Source organism: Anoplopoma fimbria, chromosome 2 (genome assembly GCF_027596085.1).
Source record: "Anoplopoma fimbria isolate UVic2021 breed Golden Eagle Sablefish chromosome 2, Afim_UVic_2022, whole genome shotgun sequence".
Taxonomy (NCBI): Eukaryota; Metazoa; Chordata; class Actinopteri; order Perciformes; family Anoplopomatidae; genus Anoplopoma; species Anoplopoma fimbria.
Window position 1 is genome coordinate 17,008,355 of NC_072450.1, and position 16,077 is coordinate 17,024,431.

Here is a 16,077-nt window from a genome sequence, read left to right on the forward strand (position 1 = left end):
CTTTTTCACTAAAATGTCCACTGTTGCCATGTGGTGACTGGCTGGATGTATGGGGTGGCTATTCATTCTTAAACAAACACTATTTGAACTATAGAGAGTTAATAAGAGTTAATCCCATTGTATTGTCAAATTATTAAGTGTTCTTTCTGTTTGACCAAAGTCTTTTAAGAGGTTTTTCCAGATAGATTTCACTAGATTTCAGCACCACAGTGTTGGACAGTAGCAGATGCTCTTCTACCTCTCATTATAGTCCATTTATTTGTGTGATATACGCATTTTTTTCATTATATTTGAACATACTGTATAACTTAAATATAACTAGAAGCTGAAAAACACATTCGCATGATAATTATAATAAATCCATATTGTGCAACTAAAGCCAGATATGTTTTCAGGGAGCTCTGCAAAAGTGAGACTGAGATTAGCATTATGGTTGAATATCAGCATGAGCAAATGTTGGAATCTGCATACAAAACAGCCTTAAAAACTCTGATTGGTGTCCACCTGAGCAACTGAGGGATCAACATTTCCTCCAACATTTATAGATGGAGCTTAACTAACATATCTCACACAGATGCAATACATATGCAAGGGGCTGGATTCAGGGACTGCTGAAGAATTGCATTGGAAGACACAGCATGCATGCAATAATGTGTATAAATAACTGCATTTTACTCATAATAGAAGCATCTGCTTATATCTATCTGCATGTTCCCTTCATCCACCCTCAACAGTATACAGTATATGAGGGCACTATGTGAAGGTATGTATATTATTCCAATATGCAGTTCTTTGCTAAAGACAAATACAATCATTTTATGACTGATGTATCAGCTATTTTATGATTTACTATAGCTTAAACATTTTAAGGCCATCTACTGTATATGTAACAGTTTGTATTATGATGCCTCTCAAACACTATAGATACATTACTATTTTGTGATGTCATTTTTGTTGGTTTTCTGATGTTTGAGTTTGAATAAAAAGGCATTTCTGATTGCTTCATTCCCAGGTGAAAATGAAAACAGAATAATGTGAATATTCAATGTTCATTCACATGCCTTGTGACATTTAAAACATTGACATGGTTTTCAAGGGCTTGTACAACCTTATATTTAGAAGCATTTTTATTAGTTTCATGGATGAGTTTGACATTGTGTGTTCATGTGTTTTGTGCTATGCCAAGAGTAATACAATTAAATCGTTATGTTCATTAATATTTTGATTACCTTTTTTCTCTCTTTTCCAAAGGATGAACCCATGTGTTTGTTTAAACCAGAACAAATTTCAGCAATAAGTTTTGAATGCTTTGGAAGACTGAAGTTGTTGTTGTAAGTGCACTACTCAGACAACACCTCACAGTCTTCCTGAATATTCAAAATGTACTTCTCAGTAAAGATCACATTGGAAAACATTGCAATCTCTTGTTGTTTGTGATTATGGTTATTTTGCAATTATAATAAAAAATATTGCTGATGTGTTTCTGTGAACTTTACCTGCAGAGATTTCCATTGAAAGACTGTGCTTGATATGAATAAAGTTGTTTCTTCCCAAATCACAGTTTGTTTAATCTCAGTCATACCATGTGTAAGCAGCTTAAACATATTCATCATTTAAGGATGACAAAATGTCTTTGACTCAATCTCTTACAATGTCAGAACTGTTTGTGTGCACGAGTAGTTGGATGTGGAGTAGAGTGTGGATGATAGTGTTGATTCTTTCCTAAACTCACAGCCTTTATCTACAGTGGCAGCAGCAGTCTGCAAAAGACTGGAATAACTGTGCTACTGCAATGGCCGTCCAGTTGCCTTTTATCTACTAGTTATTACTACATATTGAGCCTCTGTGGTGAACATGTTTCTACTATGGTCAGTTTGGTTTTGGAGCACAGATGATGCCCAATCTTCTCCCATTGAAGGTGTTACTGGTGGTCCTTAGAATAGTGTGATCAATCTAGTTTTATAAGATTCAGCTATATGTTAGTTAAGGGGTTTTGATGGCATAGTTGCACATCAGCCACTACAATAGCGCTCCCTGTAGTGGCTGATGTGCAACTATGCCATCAAAACCCATGCATATACAAGAAAACAACATTTGAATAGCTGTCCACTGTAGTGACCTCTATGCATGAAAGGGTTAATATTCTCAGGTGCATATTTAGTCACTTTGGTATTAAGACATAATTCCCACTAGTCATGTGTTTTATTCTGCAGCTGCAGTTCAGCAGCTATATATCTTCTTCTTCTTTTTTTGGGGCCCTCTCAGCCATGATGCTTTCTAGAGACCACACCCAAACTTCAGCCCAAACTTTAGGGCTCCTCCCCCTCCTCTGCCTGCTCCTCAACTTCTGCACTCCATAAAAAAAGAAACTCCGGTGTTATCCTCAATCCATGGTGCAACTTCTGCCACATTTAAGTGAGTTTGTTTTAACTGTTAGCGGTAACCAAACCTTGCTCCACATATCCACACTGTTTAACGTCCACACTCTCTAACGGGACCATGTTTCTGAGCAGCCCCTCAACATAACCAGGTCCAGCCTCATCCTCATGTTGTGATGTTCTTGTTCGCACTGCTGGCTAACATGCTAACTTTAGCTTAGCTCAAGTCATCTGGAGAAACAGGCGGAGTAGCCCGTGAGACTTAAGGAAGCTTCTTGTTGTGGTATATTTAGAAAAAGGCCGACATGTGTGTGTGTGTGTGTGTTTTGTGGATAAAGGTTTCCTTCTTTATAACGTAGTTAGTTAAACAGTGGTGACGGGGGCTCGGTGAGCTAACCTGCTAACATGGTGAAAATAAGTCAACTTTAGCTACTTTGTCACGGAGCACAGGGTTTTAACTTTATTTATAGTGATGACGTCAGCCTGTGAACGTTAACCAGCCTTACTAGAGAATAAGGATTTATGAAGCGAGATTCATCTATGTTGATCTGTGCAGGGACGGTCTGCCTTTAAAATCAACTCAGTTCAAGCAGTAGATTTCTGACTGGCCCATCCAGGTCTGAGCTGAATAAATACACTACCATCTCTGCAAATAGTCTGAAAACTAAAATTAATCCTATGTCTCATATCTATTTGTCAGTTATATTCTCCCAGTAGACCACATGACACTAAAAACCTCTGCAATACAAATACACTGTGCAATACAATAGTTATAATAGTTTCTGTCTGTATATATAATATTTCAGTTACTGTGGTTTTTTTTATTGCTAATTTGCTTATTTATAATACTTATAATACTTATTCTTGTTTTTTTTTTTACTATGTCTCTTGTTTGCACTATCCTCTATGCTGCTGTTATCCTGTAAATGCCCCCGCTTTGGGACTAATAAAGGATTATCTTATATTATCTTCAATTAAATGTACTTTTATATATATAATGCAGCTCCAGGATGTGTTGAGTTTGCATTAACAGTATTAACATATTAAACACTCATACACTTGCGTTTTGACAGCTGTCCACTTGCTTTGTGCTCTTTTTTGGGGTTGTCAGGAAAAAGAGAAATACACAATTAACTTGCCTTAGGTCCAAAAATGAATGCACAAATCCCTTTAAAGTGTAATCTTGCTAAACTGAGAGCGACAACGGCATAATATGCCTGTTACCTCAAGGCAGGACAATTTGTACATCAATGTGATGAAGTACTGATACTGATTTAATTAGCTTGAGAAGCCAAGATCAGATATTCCATTCTGGTTATTTTTTATACTAACAGTTTCTACTTTTCAGAATAGTAACTATATCACAAATATAATCTATATTGTTTGTATATTGATTTCATTAGTATAGGATATCAATATAACCCTCTCCTGCTGATGGTTGTATTTTACAATATGGTTTTATGGCAAGAATTGTTGCCTACCTGTACAAAAAAATAGTTTTTGCTGCTAGGTCGCTTCATTGCATTATTATGTAATCATTCACATTCTCCTTTACATCTTTCAGCCAGACGACATGAGATGTTGAAAAAAACCATGTATCCCCTCTAGTGGCCCAAAGATGATCCATATGTAGCAGAGGATCAAAGAGGAGCTCCAGCGGTGCAGCGGAAATGTCTCCCAAAGTGCCCAGTGGCCAAAGCAGAGGGGATTATTCTGCAGTACAAGTAGCTGTTCGAGTGCGTCCCCTTCTGCCTAAAGAGCGTCTTCACTGCCACGAGAGCTGCATCACTGTGGACTCGGAACTGGGTCAAGTTACTCTGGGCCACGACCGAAACTTTCTTTGCGACTACCTATTTGAAGAAACTTGCTGTCAAGAGGATGTTTATTCATCGTCTGTCCAGCCACTCATAGATGCTTTCTTTCAAGGTTTCAATGCAACAGTCTTTGCCTATGGTCAGACAGGCTCAGGCAAGACTTACACCATTGGAGAAGCTAATATTTGTAAGTTCTTTTTTTTTTCTTTTCTTCGATTGTTCAATTTCATTTGTTTTCAGCTCACTCCTTTTCATAAGCCGATTCAAAAGAAAACAAGACCAGGTGGAAAGTACAGCACACATTACTTGGGCTTGTCGAACAAAGTACACACTGTGCTCTTATCAAGTTTTACCATGACAAGCCAGTTGCGTTCAATTCTGTGTGCTTTAATTGTGTTTGTAGGTTCCTTTAGAGATGAGGAGCAGGGTATCATCCCCAGGGCGGTTGCAGATGTCTTCAAGCTGCTTGATGAAAATGATCTCACAGACTTCTCTGTCCGAGTGTCCTATCTGGAGGTGTACAAAGAGGAGTTCAAGGACTTACTGGAGGTGGAGACAGCCAGCAAGGACATCCAGATCAGGGAGGATAAAGGCAACATTGGTATGGAATAGGCAGCCTGATTTGTCTTCAAGTGTGTATTTGTGGTTGTGATATGAAATGTTATGCATCATTTTACTTAAGTGGTTTGTTTATGTATTAATCAGCATTTTATGTTTTTGTCTTTTTGACTTTGTAGTTTTGTGTGGCGTAAAGGAATGCGAAGTGGAGGGTCTTGATGAGGTGTTGAGTTTACTAGAGTCAGGAAACACAGCCAGGCACACTGGTGCAACCCAGATGAATCTAAACTCCAGCCGGTCACACACCATTTTTACCCTGTATATGGACCAGCGCCGGGGAAGCTCTCGCCTTTATGGGACCGCTACAAATTCTGGACCACAAATAATGTCTTCCAAGTTCCACTTTGTTGACCTTGCGGGGTCAGAGCGCATCTTAAAGACGGGGAACACTGGAGAGAGACTGAAAGAGAGTATCCAAATTAACAGTGGTCTTCTGGCTCTGGGAAATGTAATAGGGGCACTGGGAGACCCTAAGAGGAAAGGCTCTCATATACCGTACAGAGATTCTAAAATCACAAGGTACATTTTAATACGTTTTTGCATAGCACTCTAATAGAAATTGGTGTGAAATGTCTCTTTGGTTTAATTCATTTAATCCTTGTTTCACCTAGGATACTAAAAGACTCTTTGGGAGGAAATTCAAAAACACTGATGATTGCCTGCATCAGCCCATCTTCCTCAGACTTTGATGAGAGCCTGAATACACTAAACTACGCCACAAGGGCCAGAAACATTCAAAACCGGGCAACGGTCAACTGCAAGCGTGAGCCAGATCGGGTCGAGGGGCTGGAGCAACAAATCAAGGCCCTTCGAAGAGCCCTCGAAAACCGCCAGCGTTCAGAGACCCGCATCATTTATCACGCTGATCCAAACAGGAGACCTCGACTTGGGGAAGGAGAGATCAGCAGACTGCAAGCCCAGAGCGCCCACTACAGGACGTGCACAGACACTGCTTACAGGTTAAAGCACAGTGATTGATCAAGTTGAATGTAGTCTCCATTATTGTTTAATTTTGCTCTAAGGGTGTTATAACATGTTTTGACTGCTACTATCTATCTTAGTATGTATTCTGCATGTCTTTGACCATTGACTGGTAAGTTAATTTATGAATGACTGTGTATATTTTATATTAATAATCCATGGGTTCCCCATGCTAAAGGTCATGCTATTAAACAAAATTAAGGATATAAAATTATGGCCAATTATGTTCTATTTTATGCCATATAGTCCAAGCAGCTTTCTCCCTGACTCTATTGTTAATCCTTTTTTTCATTTAAACCACCACCATAAGTTGAACTATCCTATTTCCACTTGAGCCAAATGAAATACAATTGCTAGCGTTCGTTTGAGAAATTTCACTCCTGTGTAATTTAGAGACAGACAATTTTTGACAAATTTTGATTGAGTGCAGCATTGCTGAAAAGAAGTAGATTGCTGGGGGGTTTTGTGTTAACACTGTCTTCTTAGCTTTAGGAGCTAAAAGACACACTCTTTGACACACTCTGGTAAAAAAAAATCCATATCATCTTGATCAGGCTTCATTCAGTGGAGTGTGTATAAGGTCTCTATTCCTGACTTTGAGATGTGTATTCTGCTTCATTTTCATACATTTAGATTTAAGAAGGATAAGTGCTTCCTTCATTCAAATGTTCTATCGTAAATATATAACACAGGTTGCTGCGGGAGCTGCAGAGTGAAGGGGCTCTGACTGCAGAACAGAGTCTGAGAGTGAAGGAGTGGCTGTGCTCAGTGGAGGAGGAGCGCAGTGGACTGACCACGGCCTCAGGACCAGACAGCGGCATCGAAAACAGCTCCACTGAAGAAAGTGTTGCATTAAGGAGAGGAAGGCCTTCTGGGGGGAACCAGGTTTGTCTATTTCACACTTCCTAGGAAATATAAAAAAATGTTTTGGTATCAAGCACTGATAAGTTTATGAATGTGTTTATACAAACTATTACCCAGGATCAAGAGGCTGCAGAGGAGAGGTGGAGCAATGAGCATGGAGAGAAAGAGGACAGTATTGTCCTGCTTCAGGCACAGATTCAGCGGCTGGAGGGAGAGAACACAGACTTTTTAGCAGCTCTGGAGGACGCTATGGAGCAATACAAGCAGCAGGTGAGATCCACTTGAATTTTAATTCTGTCTTTCCAATAGTGCAGTATTTCACAGTTTAATCATGGCATGCCACATTCATGTGTCACCATCATATTAAACAGATTTTCAACACATTACGTTGTTTCTTAACTGATAATGTTACTTTGATTGCTTTCCTTCTGTCTCAGAGTGATAAGCTGCAGGAGCAACAGGACTTGATAGTTGAGCTGCAGTGTCTGCTGTCTAGTCCAGGGCTGATGGGCCTAGGCCTTAACGTGAGACCGCGGCCACACACGGCCCCTATGGGCTCCATGCAACACAGTCAGAATGGAGGCTCATGCAGACAGGTAACCAACCAGCACAGGTAGTCTTTCAGCCTGCAGTGTTTTGTGCATTCAAAAGTTTAAAATGTGGTAAGAAATGGAGGTGCATGCTCATCAATCGGGTGAGCACATACAAGGTACCTGAGTACCATCTTATAAAATAAAAACACTGACCAAAAAAAAGAGGCACAATTTATTTTAGCTTGTTCTTACTATACTTTTTATCCAGATCCAAATTAATTCAACTCTTTACCAGAAAATGTTGTAGCTTACTAGATCTTTAAGTTAACGTGTGTGTGGTTACAGGTCAGCCCAGTGAGCAGTCTTGATAACGGGCCTTGTGGGGATCAGGAGGGTAGCCTCTATGAGGAGCAGGAGATCCCAGGAGGAGCAGAAATGCAAGAAACGGAAGAAGAATACAGTCAATCCAACCTCAGCCAGGAGAGACGCAAGTATGTTGTGTTTATGGAAATCATAGTTTGCAGCTTGCACTATTTATATATAAATATATATATTTTTTATTTTATTAAATATTGCACACATTACAGACTGAGCACATGCACTCATGTTATGTATGAAATGTTAATAATGTAATGATTTTTTCAGACAGGTGAACCTGACCTGGAACAAGGGGGACATGCTATCAGGGGGACTAGCCATTGGTGGTAGAGGACTCATATCTCTGCCTGAGCCAGACCAGCACCCCTGTTTAGCCAGAAAAGCATGTAAGTCTTAACAACCTAAGCTGTCCCTATATGTTAGAAATATATTTAGTATTGATTGGTGAGGTACGTTATGTAAAACGATCCGTTGGATTTCTGCTGTTTGCTAGGACTCGAACATTCTCAAAGGTGTTTGTGTTCCTGCTATTTAAATCATTTATGCATACATCCAATTAGTAACTGTATTTAAATGGGCACTCATTGAGAAATTCATTTTCTGAACATTTAACATGGTTGAAGTCTTCTAGAAGCCTTTTTGATCCCTCATGTGTACTCTCCTGTGGTTCACCATGTGTTTGTGGAGAGGCTTCTACAGTGTTGCGCCTCAGATGTATAGACATGCAGTGTTTGGTGAACTGAATGTGTCCATTTATAAGTATATTTTGGAGACACAGCTTTTTATCGTGTTTTAGTTCCTTTTACAATCAGTTATTACATGTTGTCCTGATAATGTCAGGGTAACCTAAGGGTTTGAAGTATTTTCTGTTTTTAATTTTTAACAATTCTGTATTTTATCAAGCTCCAAAAATCAGCGAGTATTAAAACAGGGCAAAATTAGTGTATTGGGAACTACATTAATGTGACCGTGTGTGTGTGTGGTTCTTTGTGTGGAGGAGCTGAGCCTCGCCCAACAGTGAAACACTGACACAGAGAGCAGAGGAGAGGAGCAGCGTTCCTGTAAATTAAACCAAAACATAGCAGCATAGTTGTTTTATGTGCATTCAGCTTGGGTGCTGTGAAAAAGGCTTATAATTGTAGGGAAAACCCTGATTTTCATAAATTGATAAACTTATGCAATTTCCGCATTGCAAAACTCATAGGGACATACTTTTGTTGCCTGGTTTAAGGCTCTACTCTGTGGTCCGAGGGTCATATTACACCCAATTTATGCCCATGTGGAGGACAAAACAAAACAGGGAGTACTGATCTGTGTTGTTACTAAAGGAAGATCACACAAAAGGGGTTGAACTTTTGCGATTGCCTTGAAGCTCTGTTACCTTCCTCATGATACCACTCTGCTGACCTTCTGTTTATTCTCTCAAATCTCTGTAGCCAACTTCAGCACTGGGGAGACATCTGTGCGTGAAAGTCTGAAAAGTTTTGAGGGCGCTTCAGAGTTGGGACTTTTTCAGGCACAGCAGAAGATCAGGGAGCTTTCTGTCACCATCCGTATGAAGGAAGAACTCATCAAGGAGCTGGTCAAAACAGGTATACATTTTGATCTCATTAGCTGCATCCTTAGCTTTGTCTCGCTAAATAGAGGTTCTCTTTTATCATTTTATCAATTGTTTGTGTTTTTTTTAGGTAAGGATGCCCAGGCCCTGAACAGGCAATACAGCCATAAGATCACAGCTCTGGAGAGGGAAGCTGTGCAGGCTCGACAGGAGCTGCAGGAGGCCCAACGGCAGCTGCAGGACCTAGAGAGGCAAGAGAGAGAAATCAGCACGACGGACAAATCCAGAGCACAGGAATGTCGCAGGAAGATAGCTGCTGCTCAGAGCAAAGTTCAGGTTTGACTGCCACCCCTCTGTATTTATGCCTAATAACACGTAACAACAGACAACCAGAGATTTAGTGATGCTGATTTATGGGCATCTAAAATAATATTTTTGAGCAGCTTGGATACTATTTTAAACCCATGTCCTTTCTCTTGTGTATAATTAGCAACAACACTCTACTATTCTTTATTTATATTGTTATGAACATGACCTGTACTTACATTTCTGAAAAGGAAAATGTGTTTGGTTTTCGTACCAGGTTCTCAGTAAGCGTCAGAGGGATACAGCTCGTCTTGCTAACCTTCCTGCCCAGAGCGAACGTCGTGTGTTAGAGTTGGAGCGAAGTGTTAAGAGTATGAGGCAGCAGCAGGAGCAGCTGCAAAGGCGGCTGCGCCAGGAAAGTCAGCAGAAACGACGTCTGGAGAGCGAGATGCAAAGAAGAACTCACAGAGTCAAGGTAACTCAGGCCGATACAGCAGGGTGGCAGCTCACTTACCCTGGAAGAAGCAATGTTCTCCAGTGTACATGCTGAGGTCCAACAGTCTCATCCAACCTAATGATTTTATTTTAACCAATTTATCAAATGAAAATCACCAATAAATGACACACCTGCAGTTTCAGTAAAGTATTATTCCCTTTTTCTATTACGTTACCTGATGGCGAAATATGGTAAAAGTGACTGGACAGCATTCATTTCTTTAAGACAGAGATATATTTGTTCTATACTATTCCTGTGATTGACCTTTATCTTACATCCCTCCATCCCTTCTGTAGGAACTCGAGATAAAGAATGAGCAGCAGCAAAAGATTCTGAGAATAAAGACAGAGGAGGTCGCTGCCTTCCAGAGGCAGAGACGCAGCGGCAGTAACGGCTCTGTCATCTCATTAGAAGAACAACAGGTGGGTCAAGAATCTCAAGCAGATTATATCTCCCCTAACTTTGAATTTATAGAAACCAAATTGCATCTAAACTGCAGAAGAAAATTACTCATACAATGGTTTGACTTTTTCGAATTTGTCATTTTGTTTGTGCGGCTGTCACTCCCCTGCAGCCTTAGTTTGTGTGTTTGTGTCTCTATTTTAGCATGATGTGTGGGCTTTTGTGTCTTTACTCCCTGTGAGCAGAAGATTGAGGAACAAAAGCGCTGGCTGGATGAGGAAATGGAGCGGGTACTGGACCAGAGGAAAGAACTGGAAGATCTGGAAGGAGAGCTCACTAAACGAGAGCAGATCCTGGCCAAGAAAGAAGCCTTACTACAGGAACGCAGTGGACTGGAGACAAAGAGGCTCCGCTCCAGTCAGGTAGTAACAACCACAAACAACTCCTTTCAAGGACACGGCCAACTGGCAAATGCTAAACATTTTTTATTTATCTTCCCTCCAGGCCTTGAGTCAAAACCTGGAGATGCTTACGGGGCGCATTGAGACACTTGAACAAGAGTTGAGTGAGAGGAATGGTCTTCTTCGCAGCAGCAGTGCTCAAGACTCACAGCAGATTCGCGAAGAGATCTCCAACCTCCGCCAAGAGAAAGATTCACTGCTTAAACAAAGAGTGGAGCTGGACGATAAGCTGCGGCAGGGAAGCCTGCTCTCACCTGAGGTCAGATATTACTCCTGGGTTCAAGCTAGGCATGGGCACTATTTTTGGTAAAACAGTTTACCAGGGTATTTAGAAATCCTTAAAGTATTTTTCAATACGGTCGTAACTACAGATGCTCGTTTTTTTTTTTTTTTTGTTTGTTTCACTGAGGCATCTTCAGGGAGGATGGTACAGTAGCCTACTTTATGGTTGAGAATAACAAATCTGCCATTAATGAAAACATCTTTAATAAAAAGAACATAAAATATACTTTCCATTTGAGAATATTCTATTGTATATCAGCCGCCATCCATTCAAGCGTAATAAAAACGTTATGTCAACATGTTTTTAATTGTGTGGCAGAGAAAGATCAAATTATTTCAAAGTAAGAGAGATATTGCTGTGCAGAAAAACTGAATTTAGTACCTCACATGACAAACTCTCACTGGAAGCTGTGATATTACCTGTTTGTGACTGAATGTTCATGTTCACGTCCTCATTAAGTCCATCTATTCCCTCCTTTCCTCTGACATTTGTAGGAGGAGCGATCAGTTTTCCAGCTGGATGAGGCTATCGAGGCCCTGGATGCAGCTATTGAGTACAAGAATGAGGCCATCACTCAGAGACAGAGACAGCTGAGGGCTTCTGCCAGTATGCTCTCCCAGTGGGAGATGAACCTTATGGCCAAACTCAGTTACCTGTCTGCCTCTGAGACCAGAGCTCTGCTGTGCAAGTACTTCGACAAGGTCTGTGCAGTGCTCAACATTCAGCTTTTTTGTTTTTACCACTTTCTCATCTACTTCAGCATTGCAAAAGAAATGTATTTGTATACATTTTTAAACAAGCTGACTAGACCAATAGCAATGGCAACAATTGTTCACTCTTTCATAAGAAGGCTGAGCGAGGTGTCAGACCTTACGTGTAGTTACTCCTTGTCTTAACTCAGTGTTAATGTTTCCTGTAGGTGGTGTCTCTGCGGGAGGAGGAGCGTAAACTACAGCTTGCGCTGGCTGAGTTGGAAATGCAACTGGATGAGCAGCAGAAGCTGGTGCAGTGGTTGGAGAACGCCCTCGATCGCACACAACTGGACACAGATCGGCGGCTCACACAACAGCAGAAGGAACATGAGAGGAATGTGCAGCTGTTACTGCAGCAGTGTCGAGGTACAGAACTTTGTGGATTTCACCACTTCAAATATATCACAAATACCAAGCTCTTTGCTCACACTGGATATATTTTAGATTTAAGTTGTTAACCATTTTAGTTAGAATATCTTCTTAATTCTATATATAAACAGATTGCTAGATTATTTTCATAATCATCACATTAAGGTGACAGCATATTCTCCTTGGTGTTTTTCCGCCTCCACAGAGCAAATCGACGAGGGCCTGGCAGGAAGGCAGCGTCAGTATGAAGGATGGATCCATAACCTCAGCAAGGAGCTGACCCACTACAAGACAGCAAATCTGGAACTAAGCAACAAACTGAGGGAGCTCTGTGGTTCAGGCAGCCAGCTGAAAGGTAAAAGTATTATTAAATAAGTGTTCCATTTAATATTTATGATTAATATAATCATTGTGTTTACAGCTTGGAGCAGGATTGCTTCAGATATTTAAAATATTAAGCCATACTTTGATTCTTGGCATTAAAAAAATGAATAAAAAGCAAATACCCTTCCACAAATCCTCAGGTAATTAAACTTTTTTAAATCAGTCATATCTCTCAGATCCTTACATAGATTCTCAGCAACTACCATATCTCTATAAAATGGCAGAAAAGGAACAAACCTGAATGTTTCCAATTTATTTACACATAAGTGTACATCATCTGACATCCGACATCCTATTTTTTTTTTGACCCTCAGATCTCTAACTCAACATTTGTTTTGATGTTCTGTAAGCTTTGAGAAAGTCTGTTGGGTAATTCTCACTATTAAGATTATTGTTTTCTGGCAACTCTAACGGTCCTTTTGACATGTGTTGTCTTTCAGCTGTGGCCTCTGACGGTAAACCAGCAGGCATTGGCAGCATGGAGAAGCTGACCCGCAGCCCTGAAGACAGTCCAGGAGGCAGGGGGTCGGGCCAGTCCGACAAACCTTCCAGGTCCAGGGAAGAAATGCGTGAGCTGGTGAACACGCCACTCCCCTCCACGTGGAGACGCTCCTCTCTCCCCACAGAGGAACCTGCTGTCATGGAGGAGTTCTGGCTTCCAGCAGCTGGGGATGTTCCTGCTAACCGTGTAGTTCAAACCGGTATGGGGTCCTGGGGGGGGCCGGCATCCCTGCCTGTGGTTAAGTCTCGAAGAGAGTCCCGCCGCTCCAGCCTCAACATCGGACCACTGACTTCAAACAATGCATTAATTGATGTGCGGAAAAATCCTGTCTGAAAATAAATGTACTCTGCTACATAAGACCTTTCACATAGATGGTTATAAAATATTTTTGAATTAGCCCTCTTTAGTTTTTGTATTTCAGTTTCTGTACTTGTATAAAAACTTTTATACACAAGGACACACACTGACTTTTACATGAAGCACTTTCAAAAAGGTAAACTTTATGTTTCCATGTCATACAGTTATTGTTGGTCTATGGTCTGTCAACCATGAAAGTCAACAAGGTGAACCATTATCGTCATTACAAAATGATGCTCTCTAATCATGTAGCCTTTTTACCTTCTACAGTATTTTATATTAAAATGTTTTTGCCACTCACACTCATCTGGTGTTTTTTTGTTTTTTTTTCATGATTTCTTATTATTAATTTCATCCACAACTTGAGACACAAGAATCGAGAAATTATTTTTGCCGTTTGTTCGATAATCCTTTTTTAAATCGGTGTTCAGGTTGGATGTTATCACAGCTGATGCAGATGAAGCTTGAAAGGTGCTGGGAAATGTCACATTAGTGTAAGTGTGGTGTTGGTTATAGTGCAGCCTCAGTGGGTCTTATTTTGTCACACATCCGTACCACAACCTCTTGTACATCATTGCTTCATTTAAATCATCACTTTTCTAACGTTATATGTAATTCCTGCTTCCATCTTATCACCTGTTGGGGTGTTGTGTCAAAAACTGTTAAAGCTGTATCACCCAGTATATAGACTACAGCATCTCTTATCTGGGACAAATAGCCATGACTTGCAAATACACATAAATGTAGGCCGTTGAAATTATTGCACCTCTAAATTTAGGTTATATATTTTGTCTTTAATCGTAGAGACAGTTACAGGTGGACTTGTGTTCACAACTTTTTTTTTTTACCATACTATACTTAGTCTAATTCATAACTTCTTGCGACATACTATACTATGACTTTTTTCACTATTTTATGACTTTTCGCCAATGCACTATACTATGACTTTTTCTACAATTTATTTATTTTACAAACTAGGCTATACTATATTATACTTTTTTTCTGAAATACTATGCCATTGCTTTTTTATGACTTTTCTCACACACTATACTATAGCTTTTTTGCGACTTTCTTTGACATGCCATACTGTATACTGATTTTAAAGGCAGGAGGCTTCAGACAGAGGATAGATGTAGGCCAACATGTTTATTTCATCCACAATGAACATATACAATTATGAACGCCATCATCTCTATGTAACATTCTGTGGCACGGGTAGCAAGTGGTCTGGGCAGCTGCAGTGCTTGATGGAAACTGTCAGCATTATATATTCTGCCACACTATAGGAAACTCTGCCCCTCACCTGACAACAGATTTACAAAACACATTACAAAAGTGATACAAAGCCTGAACATGAGGTTAAAGTACACTAATTACCACACGGTATCTCCCAGAACATTTTAAATTGTTTCAGCCCGAACACCATGGAGAGGAGAGCCAACAAGTGAGTGAACTGAAAACAAACATTACATATTATCTTAATGTTCATCAAGCAGCAGTTAACATGACCTTCAATCATCATTTTGGCAAAGATTAAACTACTTAGAGCACATTGTTTAATATACTATGATATTTTTCAACACACTAGACAAACACTTTTTTATGATGTTTTTAACATACTATACTATGACTTTTTGGGTATACCATATTATTACTTTTTGTAATACATACTATTCTAACTTTCTTTTTTACATACTACATTCTGTGTCGTTTTAAGACATTTCTGAATGCAGTAAAATACTTTTTTCCACATTCTATACAATGACATGAAACATTTTGGGACTTTTTCCAAAGACCTATTCTTTAAATTGTTCATGAATTTTTGACCATACTTTATTATGACTATTTACATATTTTCCTTTAATGTTTTATTTTCCTTTAATTTTTTACATATTACACTATGATTTTTTCTACATACTAAACTATGAATGTTTTTGACATACCAAATTATAATTTTTTATGATTTTATTTTTTTACCATAGTATATTATACTGTTCTGTCTATTTTATGACTTTTTTTCCATTCTGTAACGTGACTTTTTCAACAAACTTTACTGTGACTTTTTAATGTTTATTTTAATCATACTATACTATGAGTTTTTGACATACTATACTACTAACTGTACTCTTATATATACATTATATACATTCTGTGACCTTTTTTGGTTGACTTTTTTATGAAAATGTATTTAGCATACTATACTATGACTTCTTTTGACACTAAAACATTAATTTAAAAGAAATCTTGGATTTAGTTTTTTACTGTTTCTGACAAGCTAAACTATGACATTTTTTACATACTACACTTTTACTTTTTTGACATACCATAGTAAGATTTTTTTATGATTAAATCTTTTTTACCATATGTCATATCATATTCCATTTTTTTTTACGTACTATACAGACTTTTTTGAAATACCATATTGTGAGTTTTTTGGACATCCCACATTTTAAAACTTATTTTAACCTACTATACTTTGACTTTTTTAATAATTTTTTTAACATTCTATGACTTATTGTACATACATATAATGACATATTTTGACATACCATAACATTACTTTTTTCTTTTATATTCTATTGTAAAGACTTTTGGGGCATTCTTTAACATGACATACTATACTGTGACGTTTTATGATTAT

General features: G+C 39.0%; 1 protein-coding gene across 2 annotated transcripts; it reads left to right on the top strand.

The window, feature by feature from the left end:
• The first annotated feature begins 2,323 nt into the window (after positions 1 to 2,323).
• On the top strand, positions 2,324 to 13,730 carry kif7 (kinesin family member 7). 2 transcript variants are annotated; one of them, XM_054611713.1, is made up of 20 exons: positions 2,324 to 2,415; positions 3,943 to 4,379; positions 4,596 to 4,793; positions 4,930 to 5,329; positions 5,422 to 5,769; positions 6,484 to 6,676; positions 6,773 to 6,925; positions 7,093 to 7,251; positions 7,534 to 7,679; positions 7,834 to 7,952; positions 9,003 to 9,158; positions 9,255 to 9,460; positions 9,708 to 9,905; positions 10,223 to 10,348; positions 10,574 to 10,750; positions 10,833 to 11,048; positions 11,567 to 11,773; positions 11,992 to 12,190; positions 12,399 to 12,548; positions 13,018 to 13,730. In XM_054611713.1, the coding sequence occupies exons 2-20, from the start codon at positions 4,049 to 4,051 to the stop codon at positions 13,410 to 13,412; spliced, it is 4,077 nt and encodes a 1,358-aa protein (XP_054467688.1). In that variant the 5' UTR covers positions 2,324 to 2,415; positions 3,943 to 4,048; the 3' UTR covers positions 13,413 to 13,730. The 2 variants fall into 2 exon arrangements, with proteins under 2 accessions (XP_054467688.1, XP_054467696.1); XM_054611721.1 differs by lacking the exon at positions 2,324 to 2,415 and adding an exon at positions 2,505 to 2,530.
• Positions 13,731 to 16,077: the final 2,347 nt, after the last annotated feature.